Source organism: Mya arenaria, chromosome 8 (assembly GCF_026914265.1).
Source record: "Mya arenaria isolate MELC-2E11 chromosome 8, ASM2691426v1".
Taxonomy (NCBI): domain Eukaryota; kingdom Metazoa; phylum Mollusca; class Bivalvia; order Myida; family Myidae; genus Mya; species Mya arenaria.
In genome coordinates, this window is record NC_069129.1 from 27,333,608 (window position 1) to 27,357,968 (window position 24,361).

At 32.6% G+C, this 24,361-nt stretch overlaps 1 protein-coding gene across 1 annotated transcript; it reads left to right on the top strand.

Annotated features, from left to right (window-relative positions):
- The first annotated feature begins 125 nt into the window (after window positions 1–125).
- On the top strand, window positions 126–23,606 carry LOC128242160 (thymidine kinase 2, mitochondrial-like). The gene is made up of 10 exons (XM_052959226.1): window positions 126–183; window positions 3,055–3,149; window positions 4,121–4,198; window positions 6,658–6,711; window positions 10,277–10,366; window positions 11,373–11,446; window positions 15,227–15,315; window positions 16,737–16,816; window positions 18,352–18,432; window positions 22,397–23,606. Exons 1-10 carry the CDS (start codon window positions 138–140, stop codon window positions 22,484–22,486), a joined length of 777 nt encoding a protein of 258 aa, XP_052815186.1. The 5' UTR covers window positions 126–137; the 3' UTR covers window positions 22,487–23,606.
- Window positions 23,607–24,361: the final 755 nt, after the last annotated feature.

Consider the following 24,361-nt stretch of genomic DNA (forward strand, 5'->3'; position numbering starts at 1 on the left):
CCGGGGTTTCCTGATCTCACTATGAGGCTGTTCAATCTATAATTGAAGACTGTCGCCAATCTAATTGGTTCATGATGACGTCATAGTTTAATATAGATATTGACCCCAGAGTGGTGATACCATAATGTAAACAAAGCATGCTATTTCCAAAACGCTGTCTCAGCTTCTTGATCAACACTGCTGGTAAGACCAGTCCCTGGTAATCTTTTATGAACAATCATTATAGTGTTATGATGCATCCAATGATTTGTAGCAACATCTTTTTTTTCAGTGAAACTAAATGTATCTTTGAGGTTTTGAAATTTATGCATAGTAGTCAATATTGATTTTGTTACTAACTGGTAACAAAATGGAGGGATTTTAGTGGGTTCCATTTACGCCATTTTAAGGTGTTAAAACATTAGTTTGAAGCAAAACAAACGACTGATGGTTAAAGTTGATATTTTGATCTTGTGGTGCACGCTATTCTCAAATAAAAAAATGCAAAAAATACTGGAAAATTATTTTTTTGAAATTTTTAGATTTAGTTAAAAATGGGTTAAAGATTCTGCACCAATGCAAAAATATAATAGAAGTATAGTTTCATACCCTATCTTTGAAGAAATGCTAAAAAAACCACATTAATGGGCTGTAAGATATTAAAATTTGACCATTGTATACACCTGTTTGGATGCATTGGGATAGAAGAAACCATTCACTTTAGGCATATTAGTGAATATTTTTGTGTATAATAAGTATTTTTAGTGTTATAGTTTGCATATTTTTGGTGAAAAATGCTTCTTTTGGTTTCTTTACTGCAGAAATGCTCAATATCAATAAAACCTGAAAAATTAAGTGTGTATAGATTTCGGACGTCAACTATTTCGGACGAATATTTAAAAGTTTGCTTTAAGGGTTTAGTGTCAATTTATCTACTTCGTTTTGATTGAATTTGATACTATTTTAATTTTTGTAATAAATTGTAAGTGAAATAATGAAAATCTTTATATTAAAACTATAATTATGTATGACATTTTTAGTTTATGGATAATGATTTTTTGGTAAAAGAACAGGTATTCTAATGCAGTAAAATAAAATTGAATATGGTAATATTAAAATTATTTTAGATTTATGGAACTTAAACATTAATGCTTTAACTTGCAACAAGTGTTATTCATTGCATCATACTGGTATCAACATTTAATGTATTTAAAGGAAGTGTTTGGTTAGTAAAGTAATACTAATAGTGTGGCTTATTGAAGATTTCAAAATGACATAAATCATTTTATATTCATACTACAAGCAGAAAATAAAATAATTATGTGATTCAAATACTTCTTTTGTTTGTTTCTCTCTTGTTAAAGATATAGTAACATGTATTTAAGATCAAAATTGAAGTGCTAAGTCCATGCAAGCTGCAATTACATGTAACTTTCATTTCCAAGTTGACAATTCACCAATATTCTATATATAAAATGTATCATTTAATGCTTTTCATAGACAAATATCTTCCAATTGTTTTTTCAAAAGATGGTTAAATAGAATTTATACTACCATGATTACATAAAAGAGTTACAGAAAACATTTTTACAGCTGGTTAACAACACCTAACAGCTGTTTTAGGCCAATTTACCAGTTTTCGGGTTGAAAAATAAGGCTTTTTTTTATTAGAGTGTTGGTAACGATTTTCAAAAAATCTTTAAAAATTCATTTTTTGGTCAAATTTGAAAATTTAAACTGTTCTGAACTTCTCTAAAATTGAATAATATGTGTGTAAAATTTCATTAAAATATTGCAATATTTAAAAAATCAATGGTTCATGCTAAATATTGTTAGTGACACAGGTGATTGTCACATAGCTTGGTCACTAAAATATGGCCCTTAAGTCCTTTGATAATAAATAAACAATAAATAATCTCTCTATATATATATATAATGATGTTTTTTCAAGTTATACTCCTAGAAATTTATTGAAATATCATTTTATCAATTTTAAATATTTTTTAAACAATATTAATGGACTGAAGGGCCACATTTAATGATTGTTTTTAAACATTATATCAAAAGACTGAAGGGCCATATTTTATTGACCAGGCTATGTGACGATCACCTGTGTGCGAGACCAACAAGGCCAACAGATCCTTTCAGAGAAAAGTATGCTAGACCCTGAAGGGGTCAACTTGTCTTTATTATGTATACAGTGAATTCTCAATCCAAACGGAGCCTGGGCTTTCCTAATTTGCATATTATCAATCAAATACATCAATGTACAATCGTCTATAATGGAATATTATACTATGAATGCAAATCTGCCTATCGTTACACTATTTAAAGAGATAAGAAGAATCACAATAATAACATCTAATTTTTTAGACTGGTTGGGCTTCTAGCCACAATAATGAGCATTAAGCATTCATTTTTTTTCAATGAGAAACAGCATATCTTTGTAATATCGGCATGTATGCCATTTCAAGTTTAGTATACATACATGTACCAAATGCGCATTACATGGTTTCCATGTAAACATTATATCGTACACACTTTTAGAAATATTGTAATGAAGTTTTCAGTTTGCTTTCTTAAATGTCATTTACCTGAAACACCCAATTTAAAACAATTAAATCTAATGTAAGATATTAAAAGTTGGTACAAGTAGCTCCCTTGCCTGGTGCTTGGCAGTTTACAGTGCTTGAAAAGTGCTGTTCTCAGCACTGGTTTAACCCAAGTTGTTCCCCTTGTGTTGGGGCTTTCCACCGAGCATGTAAAAGAACCAAGGGGGACACACAGTAAACGACCGCACCCAAAACTCCTGGTATCCCACCACTGTCTTTTCCTGTGCTGTCCCATCAGCAAAACAAAGGACCCTGTTGGAATTAAGTGCTTCCACTTTCAGGGGTTATCCTTAATAACCATAAGGTCTAAAGAAATACATACATACAAACATATACAACAGCCAAAAATTGCGCAATGTGGCTCATATAATGTTAAAATGTTTTGTTTTTTTTCTCATCAGGTCCTTTGTTAATGGGTTGATGTTGAATGAATATAATATATTGTGGCATTCTGTGTTTTCAGGTACATGCAGCAGAGAGTTCAACATCTGTTTTTGGCCATATTCTATTTTGAGAAGGAAGACTGTTCGACAAGAAGTGATGAAGCACAACTTCACTGTAAGTATGGGAAAGTGTGGGCAACAGCAGTCTATTCTGTGGTAACAAAAACCTAACATTAGTGAACAACGTTGTAAACCACATCTTTGTTTTAAACTTTAAAAGGTGAAATAATTTACTGATATGCTTAAACATTTAAATTATACAAGAACAGCTAAAACAGTCATATCGAACCTTCTTAGCGTAAGTACAGTCGAAACTCGTTGGCTCGATATCTCATGGCTCGATATCCTCGTTGGCTCGAACCAGATTGAAAGGACTGATTTTTTTAAACTTTATGTTCATATAAAATTCGATCGGATGGCTCGATATCTCGAGGGTCGATATTTCTCCACGCTCGATATAATTTTCGCGGTCCCAAGTAAGAATTTCACACATTGTTTTGTGTGTGTTACTCAGTATTTAAAATTGCTTGTTTTTTGTTTTCGCATAAATGTATTTTTATAATAAATAAAAAATTCAAATGATATTTTCGAAGTATTGAATAAGTCATGTAATGAACTGTACGGTGAATAACTATGTCCAATAGATACTCTTCTCTTGCGGATATCGCGAAGCCAATAGCAAACGAGTTAACAAGACTTATTGTAAAATATAAAAAAATAACATTCTGTAAGCAATCCTGCTTGGCTCGATATTTTCGAGGCTCGAAGTATTTTGGCTAGTCTCTAGAATATCGAGCCATCGAGTTTCGACTGTACTGCACTTCAAAAGTGTATCCATTAAACTTCCAGAGCAGTAATGATTTGTAAGTCAACAAACAATGATGCAACATTGTTAACTTAAGCAAAGTTCTGAGCAATTGTCCCCATAATGTGTTAAATTTATCTAATCTTTTTGCATTTTATTTTCGTTTACCAATATAGCATGCAATAAAAATCCCCCCCCCCTTGAAATAAAGGATCATACATATAATCCTTAACCCCTATAGCAATGTAATACAAAACATAATATATTTTATATTTTCTTAGGTGTGTGTGGAAGGAAATATAGCCAGTGGAAAGACAAGGCTTCTTGAATACTTCAGAAAGTTCTCAGGAATTGTTGAGGTATATGTCTAAGTACAATTGTTTTAATATAAGAGGCAACATAAAGAACCTTAGAAGTGGATTAAAGCATTATCATGGAGGCTATTTTCTTATGAGATATACCCCTATGTCAAAGTCTCAGAGTTTCCATTTGCTCAAGGACACTCTTGTTAAAAAATGTTTAAATATTGAGTGTAGTGATGTTATATATCAGTAATCCAAATAAGACTATTGGCAAAACTAGCCCAAATGTTTACACTAGTACTTGGCACCAACATTTTTATCAATCTTGCTATCTATCCTGAATTTGAGCATGCCCAGAAAGCATTCAACTAGTGCAGGGCTTGCAATCTGGTGCCAATATTGACCACTGATATACAATATGGACTTTATTTAATAATAGTTAACTCCAGGGTCAAAATAATATTTCCATGTTTTATAGACAATTATTTGTTGTATGTGTAAGGTTTAATAACTCAAGATTTAAAGGGACTGTACACCAGATTGGCACCAAAAAAAGTTTTTGTCTGTAACGAATCTCAGGACAATTATTTAATAAAATGTTTTACTCTTTGATATCATAATTGTAAAAAAAATTACCAAAATGTAAAAAAAAAATTGAGTCGGAGACCGGGTTCGAACGTGGGTCGCCAATATTGCATTCCAGTGTTGTATCCACTGTGCTACGAACGCTAACCCTTATCGGTTGGAATATTTCAGCTATATACGTAACTTGGTAATATCACATGATCACATCGACTAGCCAATAACGCATAAGGGATGAATTCTACTAGGTAGACATACCTAGTAATCTTTTTTTAATAGAAAAATACTAGGGATGGCAACGGGTAGTAAAATTAATACTCGAGTACTCGGACGATCGTTCGATCAGGTACTCGATTACTCAGAAACATTGAATATGTGTTCGTGAAGACAAGATTGTGTTTACATGTATCGTTAATGGCGTATATTGTGCGTTGGTCGTATTATTGGTCATTTTCACCTTTAAAGTAAACTTTCATTACGTATTTTAACAAAAAATGATATAAAAAGAAAACAAATGTTGTTTCAGGCTTTTCATTTGTTTTATTCGTTTCATTTTATTAGTATGAACTGCAAAAATGAACAATAATCAGAATTTCAATGAACGAAAATTAATAGCGTACATAAAAAGTGAACGAAATTCAATACGAAGTTCAATGTTTTAGTTGTTTACTCTACAAATTATTTTTTTTACTGTGTAATTGTTGTTTACCTCATTCGTATTCATAATTCTTGATTTAAAATATCAACCAATCAATTGTGATAATCATTGCAAAAATAGTTAAAATACGCCCATTAAGAAATCAATTCTCGTAACGGTCGATACTCTTTCGCTCGTTAGCGTCCATTGTTTGGTGAAAGGTCTCTAATTGGTATCCAATAGAATTGTGTAGGTGAAAGTACCGCTATCAAAACTTCGCTAATTTACATCAGTGCTAAATTGAAATAGGGGTCCTTTGTTGACAGTTTGCAACAACTGTCAACTAATTGATTGAGGTCAATTTTATATACAGCAGGGATTAGAGGGACCGTAAATTGTCCTATTGGCAACTAACCAGATCTGATATTTTGTCTGTAAATCGTGTATTTGGTGATTTTTATATTTTTTTTAAAAAAAATTTCCGAGTATTCGAGTAGTGATTTGGTACTCGAGTACTCAGACGTTCGATCGAGTACTCGGGTACTCGTTGCCATCCCTAAAAAATACAAAAAAACTGTGAAAATAAATTGATTGTAAACTATGTGGTACTTCAGTTAGTAAGTTTCAATGCATTGTAAATATTGATACCAAGTTTATGTCAGTTATCGACAATTTTCTTTTTTATGCTATTTCATCATACGTAGTACCGCCCCTTTAAGGCCTTTGTACAATATCTGTTATGTCCCCTAGGTTCTGGAAGAGCCCACTCAAGAGTGGAAGGATGTGATTTGTTGTATGTGTTGTAACTAAGATTAAGTAACTTATGGTTTAAAGCCTAAAATGTATATTTTTAGAAGAGCCGACTCAAAAGTGGAAGGATGTGATTTGTTGTTTCATTGTCAAGTTTTATCACTCATGATATCAGGCCTTTGTACAATTGCTATGTTATCTCCCCTAGGTTTTGGAAGAGCCCACTCAAGAGTGGAGGAATATGATTTGTTGTTTGCATTGTCAGGTTTTTTAACTCATGGTTTATGGTTTTTGTACAATAGCTGTGTTATCTCCCCAAGGTTCTGGACAAGGCCATTCAAGAGTAGAGGGATGTAATTTGTTGTATGTGTTGTTACTAAGGTTTAATAACTCATTATATAAGGCCTTGTACAATAGCTTTGTCATCTACCCTAGGTTCTGGAAGAGCTGACTCGAAATTGGAGGGATCTGATTTGTTGTTTGCATTGTCAGGTTTTATCACTCATGATTTCAGGCCTTTGTTCTAAAGCTATGTTAACTCCCCTAGGTTTTGGAAGAGCCCACTCGAGAGTGGAGGGATGTACAGGGACACAATGCTTTGGTAAGTTCAATCTTTTTTTTATATGCCGGTTCATAGAACAGGACATAAAATAGTTTCACCCGTGGCATTTGGGTAGGGGGTGTCCAGTATATTGTCAGATCTATTACTTTTTGTCCAACTTTTGTCAGAATGATATCTAAGACAAGTTAGATAACCTAGAGAGCCACATCGCTGAGGTCACTAGAGAGTTATCACCCTTAAATTATAGAATTTACTTAAAATCAGTCTTGTCTGATCAAGAACTTGAGGCGTTCGTCCAATCATCACCAAATTTGGTCAAAATGTGTATTGGCATAATATCTTGGCAAGTCTGATAAACTGCCATACTGCTCATGTCACTCAAGAGTTATCACCCTTTTATTGCAGAAATGACAGAGAATCGGTCTTGTATTTTTCCACCATTTTTGGGAATGGGGCCAGGACCTTTCTCATTTGGAAAACTGCGTCATTTTGACTAAAATTGGGAATCAAATATTGTCTAGAAATGAAACAAGAATGATAGAAAAAGATATTAGAATGAGATAAACTTTGTTTATATTTCTAGAATTCGCCAACTCCTCAGTATAAAACAGTTTGAGTCGAAAGTTTTTTTTTTAAATATTTTTTTTAAAAATAAATAAACGTTGGAATGTTATTTTCATATTTTGGATTTTTTTTTAAGTTGAAGCTATTGGGCCAAGTTTCGGCCCTAATGGATTTTAAATAAAAAAAAATTGTGGTTATTGCACAGGACAGTTACGAAAGGCTTTATATCATAAAACCTAGCTAATGCAGTCTTTAAAAAAACTCCTGGAATTTGCTAGACTTTTAGAACCAATGTTAGCATCTGTAAAATAAGTGTCTTTTAAGGCTCTTCAACCTCTACAGCATTTCGTAAAAGTTGCTAAGAGACATTGATAATAGCCTAGCGTGTTGGCAAAAGTGCCATTAAGTGGACAAATTATGGAGTTCTAAAGGTATTGATGCCTGGGTAAGTGGTGAGCGTTCGTATTTCCCGTATTTTTAAAGGTCATTATTGCAGGAAATTGTTCGTCAATTTGTCATTGACTCATTGGCCTCACCTTAAAGAGGGATGATAAAATTCAGGATTTATCCAGAAATCAGGATTGAGAGCTCTCAGCTGAAGACTGTCGTATTTTTTTAAAAATATTATTTGCTGGACATTCCCATTTGTATTGAAAATGATAAAGGCACACACATCAATATAGGTCGATGAAAAACTATATATTTTTTAATTTCAATGCATTATAATGTTTATCATGATTTGTATACTGTATACAGATAAAAAAAATATGCGCATTCTTTTAGAAATTATTTATCTGGGGAATTTGTGGCCTTAAAGAAATTGATTAGAAAAAACATTAATAAAGTATTAAGGCATTTTTTTTAAATCCCTACAAGAATCATGATTTTTTTTATCATGAAAGTCAAATGAGTTACCCCCCCCCCCCCCTCCCTTCCCTCCCTATATCCCTACAAGTTTGTATCAATATATATTATGTGCCTTTAAGATGAACCTTGAAATGGACAAAAATGGCTTTAAAAATAATTTCAAGAGGCATCTACACTTTAGCCCTGATACACTAACTAAACCAAAAATTCAGGAACATTAGGTTTCAGATTTTCAGTCCTTTGTTATCTCTGCTAAAATGATCATGTCATTGTTACGTGCATGTGAGATCAAAATTGCAGGTTTTCTTCTCAGTGTGTCCAATAATCAGGCATTTATCAGTTTGGTGACACCCATATTAGCATGTATTGTGAATGTTATCAACTTAAGAGCAGCTTGGCATTTAATCAATAGGAAGTTGTATGAGACTTGACATGTATAAATAACCCTTGTTGAAAGTTCATTTATAGGTTAATATTTACATTCGCCTAGTCCTTTGAATAGAAAACTCACTTGAAGTTCATATTGTATAACATGCAAGGAGTTATGATGTCATTGTTTATTTCAGTACTGCGCTCCGATTGGATTAGGGCAACGTCATTTAACCAATGATATACAATGTTAAAAATATCAGCTTTTCTTCTATACAAACGAATGTTGGTGGTTATAATGTAACATTTCTTTAAGAACAAATACTGATGTGCAGAAGATAGTGCTAACTTAGGTAGTGCTAAGTCCTAATTTTCAATCGTAATGAATAATTATTTAAAATGTAAATATAAGTATTTATTTCATATTTTCTTGCATTTAGGCTGTATGAATGCAGTAGGGCAAGCGAGCAGATTACCAAGAAGTGCAAGCGCACTTCATTGCATTTGCTCGCGTGCCCTTCTGCGTTCATAGACAGCATATAAACACAAGAAAACATGCGAACAATCCTTAAATGTATCATACTGGTAGCTCATTCAGGGTTCTAAAGGGCAGAAGAGTGACAGGGTGCTTAAAGAGGAAGAGCGCATTGTATCAGGCTCTGAAGAACTTAAATATAATAATTGTGAATTTGAAATGAAATGTAAGGAATTGTGTTTAAATGAAGTAGGTCAGGATCCAGCACCATTCCAATACTTCCAATACTCTTTAGCTGAAACCTTGTCATTTAAGCATCATTTTACTATGACCAGTTCAATTAAATTAACATTTGTTAAAATGAGTCTGATGTATGTCGATACCAAGTTACCCTTGAAGTTTTCATAAAGGCAACCTATCTAAACATTAAATTGTGATTTAAAAAGTCATTTGAATTATAAATTCGAATCAAGGAATTCACTAATGGGCAGTCATCAAAATTATTTTTTTGGATGAACAAGCCCAAATTCTTATACTAACTGCTTGGAATTACATTTTTGAACAAGCCCTGCTGTATAAAACCCAGAATTTGAGCAAGCCCAGAAAGCATTTAACCAGTGCAGGGCTTGCAGGCTTGTGCTTATTTCGACCACTGATTCAGTTTGGGACTTTTTCACTAGAGGAATGTTTGGTGCCAAAATTATGCCCTAGATTATCTAGGGCATTTGTTTTTGACCCTTTTCAAAGCTTCTTTAGGAGCAAAAATTCTGGAAACAATATTCATAAAAAAAATTTTACCCTCGTCATTTCATAACTTAAGTTGATTTCCTAAGAATTTTGAAGCTCTGAAAATAAAGTATTTCAGATATTATGACGTTATTACAGAATATGACCAGTGAGATACTTAACTTAAGAAATTGACCTAAGTTAGGAACTGACTTAAAGCTGCACTCTCAAAGATTTACCTTTTTGACAACTTTTTTATTTTTTGTCTTGGAATGAGCCAATTTTTCCAGAAATATCTGCTGATATTCATATTTCCGTTCGAAAGTTAATGTTTTAGGGCTAAAAGCGATACTAACGGTTTAAGGAAATGCAAAAAACATCAAATTTTTAACTTAAATATGAAAATCTGCAATCTGATTTTTCACTGGTTTCCATGCATTTTCACATAAATTGGCTCTTTCCAAGACAAAAAAAAGGTGGCAAAACGTTCAAATTGTGTGAGTGCAGCTTTCAGATGTTTAATGATTACTGGCCATGCCTTTTTAACTTTTAAGCATATATTTATTATGTCCCTTGGTAATGTTTTCGTGTATATTTTTGTAGGCATCTATGTACCAAGACCCGGCAAGATGGGGAGCCATGATGCAGTCTTATGTTCAACTAACGATGGTCAAACTTCATACACAGCCACAGGTTGGTAATTATCTAATAATATCATATTTGAAACACTATTTGAAAACTATAATTGAATGTCAGTTTATAGCCGTTATAGGCATATAATAAAAATTGTTTCTTTTAGTGTGAGATTGCAATGTTTTTCACTTCATGAACACCCAAAGTAAATATTTCACTCATGGCCATGCCACCTGTGACATGTGACTGTAATGTAGCTGTTGGTGCAGACACTAGGTGAAGTATGATTTGATCCTACACTGTAACAATTATCCTTTATGTATTTATAATAATTATTAACTGTAAATCTTAATAAAATCAAGAGTAATTATAATTTAATAATATAAACATTTAATTTTAATGAAGGGTACACATGCTGGATTCCATGTGATAGTTGGATGACATGAAGTAAATTCTTAATGATTAAGAATGGCCAGAGTGAGCATAGCCAAAGAGCCCTTCTTAATCATTAAGATATATCTTCAGGTCATCTAACTGACTCTGAGAGCAACCTTATTGGCTGATCCATTGTTAACCCAAAATCTGACGCGGGGAGTGTTCACCTGCGAAAAGTGAAATTCTTAACGATTTAGTCTAGTTCTTAATGAGTGCCTATCTGCACTTTCATTGGCTTAAAATGACTTAAAATGTCGGTTGTATTGTAATAGGAAGAAATGTGCTACCAAAAAAGGACATACTGCAGCATTCTTCCATAACTCTTTGGTAATGTCCAGGCCCCAATTTCTCGAAACTTCTTAAGTCTCTTATTACAGGATTAAGCTAAACCCACTATTTTTGTCTTTCAATATTTTGCGTTTTATATTCTCCTTTAAATGTTTTAATTCTTAAGATAAGTAATTATCGTTACGATTATCTCAATAAACCATTTTTCATTTATTAAAATTCAATTTAAGTATGTATTTTGGTTAAGTGAAATAAGCATCCTAAGCCTGTTAAGCTTTAGAAGTTTCGAGAAATTGGAGCCAGCTGTCAAGAGCCATTATGTACAAAAATATTTGTATTTCAGTCAGTTCCAGTGAAGATGATGGAAAGATCGCTGCACAGTGGACGCTACTGCTTCATTGAAAACCTTCATAAAAGGTCAGTAACTTCACCATTAACTGGGCTAATGGCTTATGTAAATAGGAGTTATTATAGGAGCCATATATTAATCATCAGCTGATTCCTAATTTAAGTAACCATGGGAACGTCCACATGTTGTACAAGTGATATTTGTGTTAACATGCTTACTGCTTCATTGAAAACCTTCACAAAATGTTAGTAACTTCACCATAAACTGGGCTTATGGCATGTGTAAATAGGAGTTATTATAGGAGCCATATATTAATCATCATCTGATTCCTAATTTAAGTAAACATGGGAACGTCAACATGTTGTACAAGTGATATTTGTGTAAACATGCTTACTGCCTCATTGAAAACCTTCACAAAATGTCAGGAACTTGACCATTAACTGGGCTAATGGCATGTGTAAATGAAGTTAATTATAAGAGGGCAACTAATAATCATCAGCTGGTGTCTTAAAAGTAACCTTGGAAATGTCCACATATTGTATAAGCGATATTCGTGTTAACATGCCAGAGGTTATTTCAATTTCACACTTAGAACTGTCTCCATTTCTTCTGTGTTAATTTTATCTTTACCGGTATGTGCCATAAAAACATCGAATTCACGCATCTTGCCAGAACAAAAAAGAGAAATGTTAAATGATGAAGTAATGTTGGTGAGAAAAGGTTGTTTTAAGATTTTATCAAATAAAATATTTGATTATGTTCCCAAATGCCCAAAAATTGTTTTCCAAATGTTGAAAAAATTCCAGATGAGAATACTGACATTTCTTTTCTTTCAACTATTTTTTTTATTTGAAGAATTCTGTTCTGAAAAACTGTAGCTAATTGTTGTTAATGTAAAAAAACATAACTCAGATAGATAGTTTAAAGGAGTATTGGTGTAAATCAAGCGGCATAATTATTGTTGAGCAATTCCCGATTTTATAAAAACAATGCAAGAATTCCCAATTCTGACCAAAAACAAATTGGGAAAAAACAACTCTGCATGCAAATCAAAATTTACATGAAAACTATCAAACTCTAACACTACTTTTTACAAGCAGAAGTAAAGTTATGAAATCAATAAAAAAATAAAAATAAAATCTTGTAAAATCATCTTACTAAAGCCTATGTATGTTTTAGCCAGGTTTTAAAAAAGGCACCCTGCAAAAAAGGGACAGGGTGTTTACAATTTTTGGAGATACTTAACATAAGAAAATGACATAAGAATTGACTGAAGATGTTTTATGAATAATGGCCTTGGACTATGTAAGTTTCACAATGTAATTTCTATGTTTCAGTGGTGTGATGGCAAACCTGGACTATGTTATTCTTACCTTGTAATTTCTATGTTTCAGTGGTGTGATGGCAAACCTGGAATATGTTATTCTTACCTTGTAATTTCTATGTTTCAGAGGTGTGATGGCAAACCTGGACTATGTTATTCTTACCATGTAATTTCTATGTTTCAGTGGTGTGATGGCAAACCTGGACTATGTTTTTCTTACCATGTAATTTCTATGTTTCAGTGGTGTGATGGCAAACCTGGACTATGTTATTCTTACCATGTAATTTCTATGTTTCAGTAGTGTGATGGCAAACCTGGACTATGTTTTTCTTACCATGTAATTTCTATGTTTCAGTGGTGTGATGGCAAACCTGGACTATGTTATTCTCACCATGTAATTTCTATGTTTCAGTGGCGTGATGGCAAATCTGGACTATGTTATTCTTACCTTGTAATTTCTATGTCTCAGTGGCGAGATGGCAAACCTGGACTATGATATTCTTACCATGTAATTTCTATGTTTCAGTGGTGTGATGGCAAACCTGGACTATGTTATTCTTACCATGTAATTTCTATGTTTCAGTGGCGTGATGGCAAACCTGGACTATGATATTCTTACCATGTAATTTCTATGTTTTAGTGGCGTGATGGCAAACCTGGACTATGTTATTCTTACCATGTAATTTCTATGTTTCAGTGGCGTGATGGCAAACCTGGACTATGTTATTCTTACCATGTAATTTCTATGTTCCAGTGGCGTGATGGCAAACCTGGACTATGATATTCTTACCATGTAATTTCTATGTTTCAGTGGTGTGATGGCAAACCTGGACTATGTTTTTCTTACCATGTAATTTCTATGTTTCAGTGGTGTGATGGCAAACCTGGACTATGTTATTCTCACCATGTAATTTCTATGTTTCAGTGGTGTGATGGCAAACTGGTCTATGTTATTCTTACCATGTAATATCTATGTTTCAGTGGCGTGATGGCAAATCTGGACTATGTTATTCTTACCATGTAATTTCTTTGTTTTAGTGGCGTGATGGCAAACCTGGACTATGTTATTCTTACCTTGTAATTTCTATGTCTCAGTGGCGTGATGGCAAACCTGGACTATGTTATTCTCACCATGTAATTTCTATGTTTCAGTGGTGTCATGGCAAACCTGGACTATGTTTTTCTCACCATGTAATTTCTATGTTTTAGTGGTGTCATGGCAAACCTGGACTATGTTATTCTCACCATGTAATTTCTATGTTTCAGTAGTGTGATGGCAAACCTGGACTATGTTATTCTTACCATGTAATTTCTATGTTTTAGTGGTGTCATGGCAAACCTGGACTGTGTTATTCTCACCATGTAATTTTTATGTTTCAGTAGTGTGATGGCAAACCTGGACTATGTTATTCTCACCATGTAATTTCTATGTTTTAGTGGTGTGATGGCAAACCTGGACTTTGTTATTCTCACCATGTAATTTCTATGTTTCAGTGGTGTGATGGCAAATCTGGACTATGTTATTCTTACCATGTAATTTCTATGTTTCAGTGGTGTGATGGCAAACCTGGACTATGTTATTCTCACCATGTAATTTCTATGTTTCAGTGGTGTGATGGCAAACCTGGTCTATGATATTCTTACCATGTAATTTCTATGTTTCAGTGGCGTGATGGCAAATCTGGACTATGTTATTCTTACCATATTATTTCTATGTTTAAGTGGCGTGATGGCAAACCTGGACTATGATATTCTTACCATGTAATTTCTATGTTTCAGTGGTGTGATGGCAAACCTGGACTGTGTTATTCTCACCATGTAATTTCTATGTTTCAGTGGCGTGATGGCAAACCTGGACTATGTTATTCTTACCATGTAATTTCCATGTTTCAGTGGCGTGATGGCAAACCTGGTCTATGTTATTCTTACCATGTAATTTCTATGTTTCAGTGGCGTGATGGCAAATCTTGAACATATTATTCTTACCATGTAATTTCTATGTTTTAGTGGCGTGATGGCAAACCTGGACTATGATATTCTTACCATGTAAGTTCTATGTTTCAGTGGCGTGATGGCAAACCTGGACTATGTTATTCTTTACCCATGTAATTCCTATGTTTCAGTGGTGTGATGGCAAACCTGGACTATGTTATTCTTTACCCATGTAATTCCTATGTTTCAGTGGTGTGATGGCAAACCTGGACTATGTTATTCTTACCATGTAATTTCTATGTTTTAGTGGTGTCATGGCAAACCTGGACTATGTTATTCTTACCATGTAATTTCTATGTTTTAGTGGTGTCATGGCAAACCTGGACTATGTTATTCTCACCATGTAATTTCTATGTTTCAGTAGTGTGATGGCAAACCTGGACTATGATATTCTTACCATGTTATTTCTATGTTTAAGTGGTGTGATGGCAAACCTGGACTATGATATTCTTACCATGTAATTTCTATGTTTAAGTGGTGTGATGGCAAACCTGGACTATGATATTCTTACCATGTTATTTCTATGTTTCAGTGGCGTGATGGCAAACCTGGACTATGTTTTACTTAATGAATGGTTTGAATGGCTGACTACCTCTCAGGACTTCAATGTTGACCTCATTGGTGAGAGCATCTGTTCATGTTCCGCACAAATGTTCAATAAAGGCTAAAATGTTGGGGTATTGAAGTACATGTAATCAAATAAAAAATATTTTCAAAACTTTTGTAAATACATTCAAAAGTATGAAGGATAAAAATGAAATAAATTCCAAAAATATCAAAGAAAAATGGAATTTTTTTTTAGTAAAAATAAATAAGTTTAGAATGTTCTGTTAAAATTTGATCTCTGAATTGAAAGATAAAATCTAAATGGGAAGGTTAGCAGTATGTTAACTAGAATTTTTCTGCTGAACAGAATCAGAGGTATTTCAATTAGAAATCTAATGCATCTGTGATTGTATCCACATAGAACTCTATAATTATTATTTGTACAGTATTTCGCCCATATATAACTTGAGAGGAGTTATAAAATTGTTACTGCACACTGTTTGCTGTTTTTATGGCTGTGTTTTATCTGATAAATGTTTGCCAGATATTGAGATTAGATTCACAGGAAAGGATGAATTTTTAGAAAAACGTTTCCCGTAACGGGAAAACGAATTTCTAGAATTTTATCCTTTTCTGTTAGAAATGTGGTATTAAACAAGGAAATCATTTACTGGTTAAAGATTTATGATGCCACCGACTTTTTGGCTGATATGAATAACAAGAAAGCTCATTATTGAAATTTAAACCAATGACATTTTCTCATGAAGCATTTGATGTGATATTCTAAATGTTTATGGAGCAAACTTGTCCCACTATTAACTCAACTCTGATACTTGGTACAATAACCACTTTGATGTATATATAAGTTTATATTTAATTCGTGACCTGCACCCATTTTGTCTTGTCACCTTGAATATTTATGCTGTTTTTAGCTCACCAGAGCAATAAGTTGACTGTATTATTTTACAACGATTCAATTAAACAAGTGATTATAACATTATTTTTATCACTATCTGTGACACAATGTTATGTGAGAGGGTGGTCTTGTGTTGTGGAGTACACGGATGAAACCCACTTGTTAGGCTTGGTGACTACTAACCATACTTACATGCGCAGGGATTCACTCGGTAGTTGTTCCCCGGTAAACTAGTTTTTGTGGTACTCCACCTAACACTTGTCCCAACAATAAACACATGTTATAGGTTTGCACAGACATGACAAGTACTTGAATTTTAGGCTCAGCTGGATGAAAAGTCTTTAAATTTGCAAATAAACTCCTTAAAATCCCTTGACTATTTATTTTGCCTTGATAACAGCTTGAAAAGTGCTTGTATTTTTCGAAACAGTCCTTAAACTTTCTTCTTCCACTCCAAATGGAGTGTCTATAATAAAAAAGGTCAATCTTTTCAAAAAAGTTTGGTCTTACTAAACCCTTTGCTAGTAACTCTTTGCTATTCGAATTGTCATACATTGTATAAGTTGATCTGTATTTGCAGTTTACCTCAGGACACGGCCAGAGGTGTTGATGGAAAGAATAAGAAGCAGAAACAGGCCTGAGGAGCAGGACATTCCAATGGTAGGGGAATCTAGCAGCTCTGAAAAAGGAGAATTTTAGTATAGTTGATACTCATCTGTTTTGTGAAAGCTAATAGCTTATAGAATCAAGTTCAAGTTCAAGTTTGTTTCCTGGGTAGAAACAAGTATTAGGGTTATGCTAACCAACTTTATTTGATCTGACTTTGATTTAAGAGTAGAATCAGAGAGTTTTGATTGGACTGTTGGACTGGCCAATAGACTGAATGGAATCACTGAGGTATATGGATCTAAGGATGATACTATTGCAAGAAAAAAGAAAATTGTGAAAAACTTACATAAAATTGATAACGTTGTGTACAACGCATTGAATCTTACTTAATGATGTATCACATGGCTTACAACACATGTATCTTTCGCATTTTTTGCATTTTTTTCCAATGTGAAAATTACTTGGCTTCTCTATCATGTTAATCCCAGAAAAATTAAGAATAGCGTCAGTATATGTATCTTATCACAGGACCATCACAAGCTAAAATATACACACTATAAACTGAAAAACCAATATGTGCTATTTTTAAACAGGTAAACTCAGCTGAAACAGCAAAATAATATTATTTTAATATGTAAAATAATGATTATCGGCTTCATACCAGCTCTTATTGATAATTCTCGGCTTGTTTTATGGAAATATTATATTTGCTGATTTTAGAGCCATCAGTGGTCTAGTCCCTTTAAAGCATTTTTTGGCCAAGTTCAGATAATGGACTATCATTTCGAATTTTCCATTGCTGTTCAAATTTGATACGCAGTAATACCAAAAAATGTTTTGGAATTATCAAATGATGAATAGAGCATCCCTTGCTTGTCTGATCAAATTTTGGAGGCATCCATCTTGTTGTTAGAATTTGCATGAAAATATGCGTTTGCAGCATGAAACAATCATTCTTGTCTCAACCTTAATTCTTGCCAAGCTGCACCATATTATTTAGCACACGAAACCTTGGGCTGTAATTATCAAGATTACAGGATATCTTTTGGCATTTAGGGACTTAGCTAGCAAAATGGACTGATCATATATGTGTTTGTAACATTAAATGGCAATGTTTTTTCTCCTCTTAAACTTGGGCTGAAGTTGTGCTTCATTAACTTCTTCTTATCAAAAATGGTAGCCAAATTCACACCTGAAAAGTATTTGTATTTAACATTATTTTATTTAGTTTTATATATTTAACATTAATTTTGGCAATAATTTTTATATGGACTGTTATAGCCTATAGGTGCATTTTAGAATAAAAATAAAGAAAACAATTGTTGTAAGTAATATTTCTAGCAATTATTCAATAAACATTGTTTTAAAATCAGGCAAACTTCTCAATTTTAAAGGGCCCCTTGTCCGCATTCACAAAAATGTGAGAAAAGAAACTAGTTGAAAAATATTTAAATGTAATACAAGGGGTTGTAAGGCTCTTTACTAAATTGTTGAAAAAAGAATACATTTGTTTAGAATGACATGGTTTGCTTAAGAAAAGAATAATGGAAAAAAAATAATCTGTGATATAATTGTATTCTTTTCAGAAATATCTTGAAGACCTTCACCAATTACATGAGAAATGGCTGGTAGAAAAGACTCCATTCAAACCCACAGCCCCAGTACTTGTAAGTATGGTCTTATGTTTGTCAACTTGTTAATCTTCTGTTAAACTCCATTGAAAAATAGACAAGTACAATTTTCATGGTTACGTCTTCATTGGTAAAAATATGAATATTGCCCTTATTTAACAAAATACTCAAATAATTCAGATAAAAGTTTGTTCAAATGTTGCCAGTGGCAATATGCGCATTGTTAGAAAAGCCCTGAAACAACTTTAACGGAGTTATGCCCTTTTTGACTGTTAAATAGCATGTTTCAATTTCTCAAAACTTCTGAAATATTACCTTAAAATTAGGCTTAAGCAGATTATTTCAATGTGCTAGAATAAATACTTAAATATGATTTTGATAAATGAATAATGAATTATTGTGATTATCATATTAGGAAAATTACTATTTAAAAGAAAATAAATCTCTTAAAGAAGTGATAATGATGCAACTAAAAAACAAAAATAGTGAGCTAAGCTTGACCCTGTTATGAGGGACCTCAGAAGTTTCGAGAAATTGGGGCCAATTTTAAACCTTTAACTTCTTACTAAATAATGCATTTATGGAAAATATTAATTACTGATAACAGGATTGTAACCGTGTCTTTAATAGCTGAAAACGCAAAAATATTTAATGATTGGTTTGTGATCTACTATTGTCTCATAGGGTAGCATTACCATGTGTTATGCACATTTCTTGCAAATTAGACTTGATATCCTTCATTAGAACCATTTTTTTTTTAAATTAGTCCATCCTTTTTGGAATATCAAAAAAATGGTATTAATTGTGGTAAATCTTATCTGGGAGTAAGAGTGCATCTTTAAAATTAAAGGTGCAAACCACATAATTATTTGACTGTGGCCGGCATTCAATAATTCTGATTTAATTTAAGCATAACAATATCTTGTCGTTGCTTTGTTTTTCTTACTCCAAACATTATGAAATGCATATGTAAACTTTCACATTCTAAAAAATCTAGATGTGAATTTTTTTTTTTGTAATATTATGTAATTTTTTCCTTCAAATTAATCAACCAATCCCAGCTTCAGTTGTGAAATGAATTTACTAGCCTTTAAATAAAGCATTGAAAAATTCAGAGTCAAACCAAGTTGGTAAAATATTTATGTCAAAATCCTGTTAAAGCTGCACTGTCTTACAGATTGTTAGTTTTGACAATCTTCGTAGTTTTTGTCTCAAAATCAGCTCATCTTGGTATCAGCGCCTTCAATTCTGTCATATAAGATAACTCACAATAGAACAGATTTCAATTGTTTGAAAATCTGCCGAAATTTTCATTTTTTTCTAAAGCGTTAGTTACACTTTTAGCCATAAAACATTAATTTTTGAACATATATATGAAATACTGTGATCTATTCTTTTGTCAGCAGTCTTGTATCAAATGCTTCCAGACTTTTACGCAAAATTGGCTGATTCCAAAAAAATAAATTGGCTGATTCCAAACAATAAAAAAAGTTGTCAAAACAGTCAATCTGTTAGATGGCAGCTTTAATAGGCACAAGGCCCTGAAAGAATGCCACAAAACGTAAAAACAACACAGACAGACCACACATGTACCAAAAATGCTTTTTCACTGAATCTTGTGGTTATTATAGTCAGTTGTTTACGATGTGTTTGCACGATACCATACGACAAAATCTTAACAATTTATTGCGTAAATCCAATCACTCCGAGGAAATTCACCTGTCTAGGAAAAACACAGCTAACCAGAATTTTTTAAATTATGTTGCTTTTAAAGGGTGAAAAATAATGATGAAAAGATGATTAATGGGATACAAGCATGCTATACTATTTTGAATCCTCTTTCAAGCCTTTATAAACCTAAGTATTAGAATATGTATGTGCCATCTCCTGGAAACTCAATATGTCTTAACAGAGAAATAACTTTGTATTTTAATGGAAGGAGATTGATTTGGCAAGTTATGTGATGTGATAAAGCATTGCTGTTTCCTTTATCTGTTGTAATGCAAACTGTTACTGTTTTAAGTCTCCCAAAAAATATTTGAAAACAGAGCTATAACTCAATATTTAAGCCATTCAGCATTAAGATGCAAAAATGGGTAAGTGCAATTTGGATAATAACATTGAGTCAGTCATTCCATTGGTCCGACAGACCCATAACTTGAAAACCACTGGAAGGAATTTAATTAAACTTCATATGATGATAAAACATAATGAGATGAAGTGCAGTGTACAAGGACCATAACTCTATTTCAGCTTATTATAGAGTTATTGCCCTTTGTAACTTTTTTCTTGTCTGGAGCATAACTTCAAAACTACGAGATGGAATTCAATAAAACTTTGTACAATGATAGAGCATGAGAGGAAGTGCAGTATGCAAGAAGAATAACTCTATTTCAGCTTATAACAGAGTTATTGCCCATCATTACTTTTTCTGGTCAGAAAAATAACTTGAAAACTAATGAATTGAATTCATATAAACTGCACACAATAGTAAAGCACAACGAAAGGAAGTGCAGTGTCCAAGAAACATAATTTTACCTTTTTTACAGAGTTATTGCCCTTAATCACTTTTCCTTGTAATGAACAAAACTTGAAAACTACTTGGTCAGTTGGTTGATTTGTCGGTCCTTTGCAATTTTCCTTCATACAATGATAGAACGTGAGGGGAAGTGCAGTTTGCAAGAAGAATAACAATATTTCAGCTAATCACAGAGTTATAGCCATTTCTTTACTTCCTTTTTTGAAGCATTATATAACTTTAAAACTACTGGATGGAATTTAATTAAAACTTCATACATTGGTCAAGCACATTGATAAGAAGTGCAGTGAACCATAACTCCTTTTCAGCTTATCACAGAGTTATTGCCGTTTGCTACTTTTTCTTGTCTGGAGCATAACTTGAAAACTTAAGGATGGAATTAAATTAAACTTCATACAATGGTATAGCACAATTAAAAAAAGTGCAGTGTACAAGAACCTAAACCCTTTGTAAGCTAACTATTGTTATTGCCTATTATTATTAACCAACACACACTGGTATAGCATGATAATGCTGTGTCCAATCACCTCAGAGTTATGGCCTCATTTCAAAGAAATAGTTTGCCATTCCTGTGTTCAGACGGCATTCGGGGGTATTCATAACTCCTGTGACAACTCTAGTTTTTGCATTGATTACATTTTTAAAAAACACCATAATGACACTACTGTTATGATATATTAAGGTATTAAAGGAGGTATTAAAATGAACTTTCAATATGATTATACAGTAATTTTATTAATTTCTTCCTTTAATAAAAAAAAGCTCTCAGTGAAAATTTGAAAAAATATTCAAACCTAACATTTTGTAACTTTAAATTGAAACTTTACCAGTAGCAATTATTCTATAAATGATAGATGGATTTCTTTAAAAGGATTTTGTTAGACATGTTAATTAAAGCTAGTGTGAAAAGTTTATTTAATGACATAGCTGTACTTCTTCAGAAATAAATGGCTAATAACAAAGAAAATAGAATCTGAGTGAACTAGGGAAACCTTCACTTTTAAAGCCGCTTCACAGTATTAATAATCCCTTCTAGTACAATGTGAAAACTAGTTGCAAATATCCAATGACTCAATATTTCTGAAATTATCAAATGCAGAAAATGTCAACAACCCTTAGGGGAGATTAATTTAATCTTGAAAAGCTCTATTACATCTCCGTGAATAGAACATTTTATCAAAGTGCTGTTTTGGGGCTATTTCATATAATTTATCTTTGCAAGTGAAGTCTTAGTATCGCAAATCAATATTCATTCTGAATATTGAAGAACTCATTTTTAAGGCATTCCATACATCAAAATCTAATTTACAAATTAAATGATTTTAAATGACTGTGATTTTATAATGTGTTACAGTGCATTGAAATGATTGCTGAAATGCCTTTAGAAAGTAATGTACAGGCTTTTTGATTTTATTGGTTGATTATTGATATAAAAAAAGATCGCTTCAAATATATTTTCAGGTATTGGATGCCAACCAAGATATAGCTACGATGAACCAAATATATGAGGAGCATAAGAAACAAATACTGTGTGGGTTACAGACAACCTGACAAAGACTGAGCAAAAGTCTTAGACTCTGTTACCATAGGAACCAGACTGGTTTAGAATGAAAGTAGCAAACCAGTCCGACTAAATTGCCAAAATGTTAGAGTTTGTTACCATAGGAACCAGTCTGGTTTTAAATGAAAGAAGTAAACCAGTCGGACAAAATTGCAATTTTTTAGACTGTCTTGCCATAGAAACCAGACTGGTTTAAATGAAAGAAGCACACCAGCCTGACTAAATTGCAAAAATCTTAGACTTAGACCATAGGAACCAGACTGGTTTTAAATGAAAGTTACAGTAGTAAACCAGTCAGACAAAATTGCAAAAATCTTAGACTGTGTTACCATAAGAAATAAGACTGGTTGAAAATGAAAGAATGAAACCAAATAGAATGCTTGACATTGTTTTGAAAGATTTGATCTAGTTGCATCATGCTGTCGATCATTAAACAAATTTAGACAAAAAGCTCTGAGATCAGATACTTGGCAAATTTTTACAATTAATTGGAATGGCAATTGAACTTCAATATGTGGTGAAGAGCACAATTTTGTTGGTATATTCCAGTATTTTTTCATTGTCTCACCCTGACCAATGTTTTATCATTTTCTAATATTTTACATACAGTTATTTTTTTACATCAGCATTAAAAATATTTCACTCGTGGCTATGCCACAATATACCTTATATTGCGATCTTTCATGGAAATAAACAAATATTCTTTTAAATATTTCACCTAAGTCCTTGTGAACATTGTAAGCCTATCATGAAATATAACTTTTGGTTCACACTTAGTAAAATATTTTTCTATTTTGCACTGTAACAAACTATTATCCTCTTTATCAAATTGTTTTCAATAAAACTGTTTTACACTGAATCATCTAGGTTTTAAGACAATGTTGTACTGTAAAATACTAGTAAAAAAAAATTTAATATGTTTTTAACAAAGAATCTCTTTTTTATGATCTGACACAAAGAATATTGATTTTATGTCATTTACAAACAGTATCTGATTTTTTTTATTAAATTTTTAGATTGTGGTAACATCTGTTAATGGCAGCAACATTAAATAATTTGATACTGTTATATTGTAGGGCATTCTGTTGATTAAATGTTTAATCTTCCTGATCAGTGTTTTTTACACAATTATTTCATTTGCTTGTAAAGACAGCTGAAAGCTGATTTAAATCACTTTCGAATCTGTTTTATGGGCAGAAACTAGGACTGTGTACTTTTTGAGAGGCCAAAGGACATTCCCCCTGGTGGGGATGAAACTCACAACCTGTTGGGTGAGAGGAAGACATCTTTACCACTAGGCCACTCTCACCCATTGCAGATTATAAAAGCCATCGCCCATATTCATAAAACATCTGAAGTTGATTTCTTAACATTTTCATAATCAAATTAAAAGAAAAGTCAATTAAAGTGAGTTTAAAAAATAAAAGTAACTATGTTTATCCAATAAAGTAAATGAAGATCAAGTATTTAAGATATTGTAAGGTTTTTATATCATATAATCAGTGAGAATACATAAATTAGTAAATTGACATAAGATAGGAAATAATGTTAGATGTTTTGTGATTTCTGGCCCTGCAGACCTACTTTGTTCTCTCTCATCTTTTTTTCATGTCATTTTTGTACATTTTGATGCATTTGTACTCAGTAAATTCTCTGGTATGATATGTTATATATTTTTTTAAATTTGTTTTTGTACTATGATTAGCAATAGCTTGGACGGGTCAACGTTTTTTTAAATGTTGAAAGTTTAAATTTTTGAAAATCCATTTTTCTCATTTTATTGCAAAAAAGTGTGCACTCTAAATAAGTGTATCTTATCTGATGAACACAAGCCTGTCATTTCAGTGAACCATATAGGTAATGAT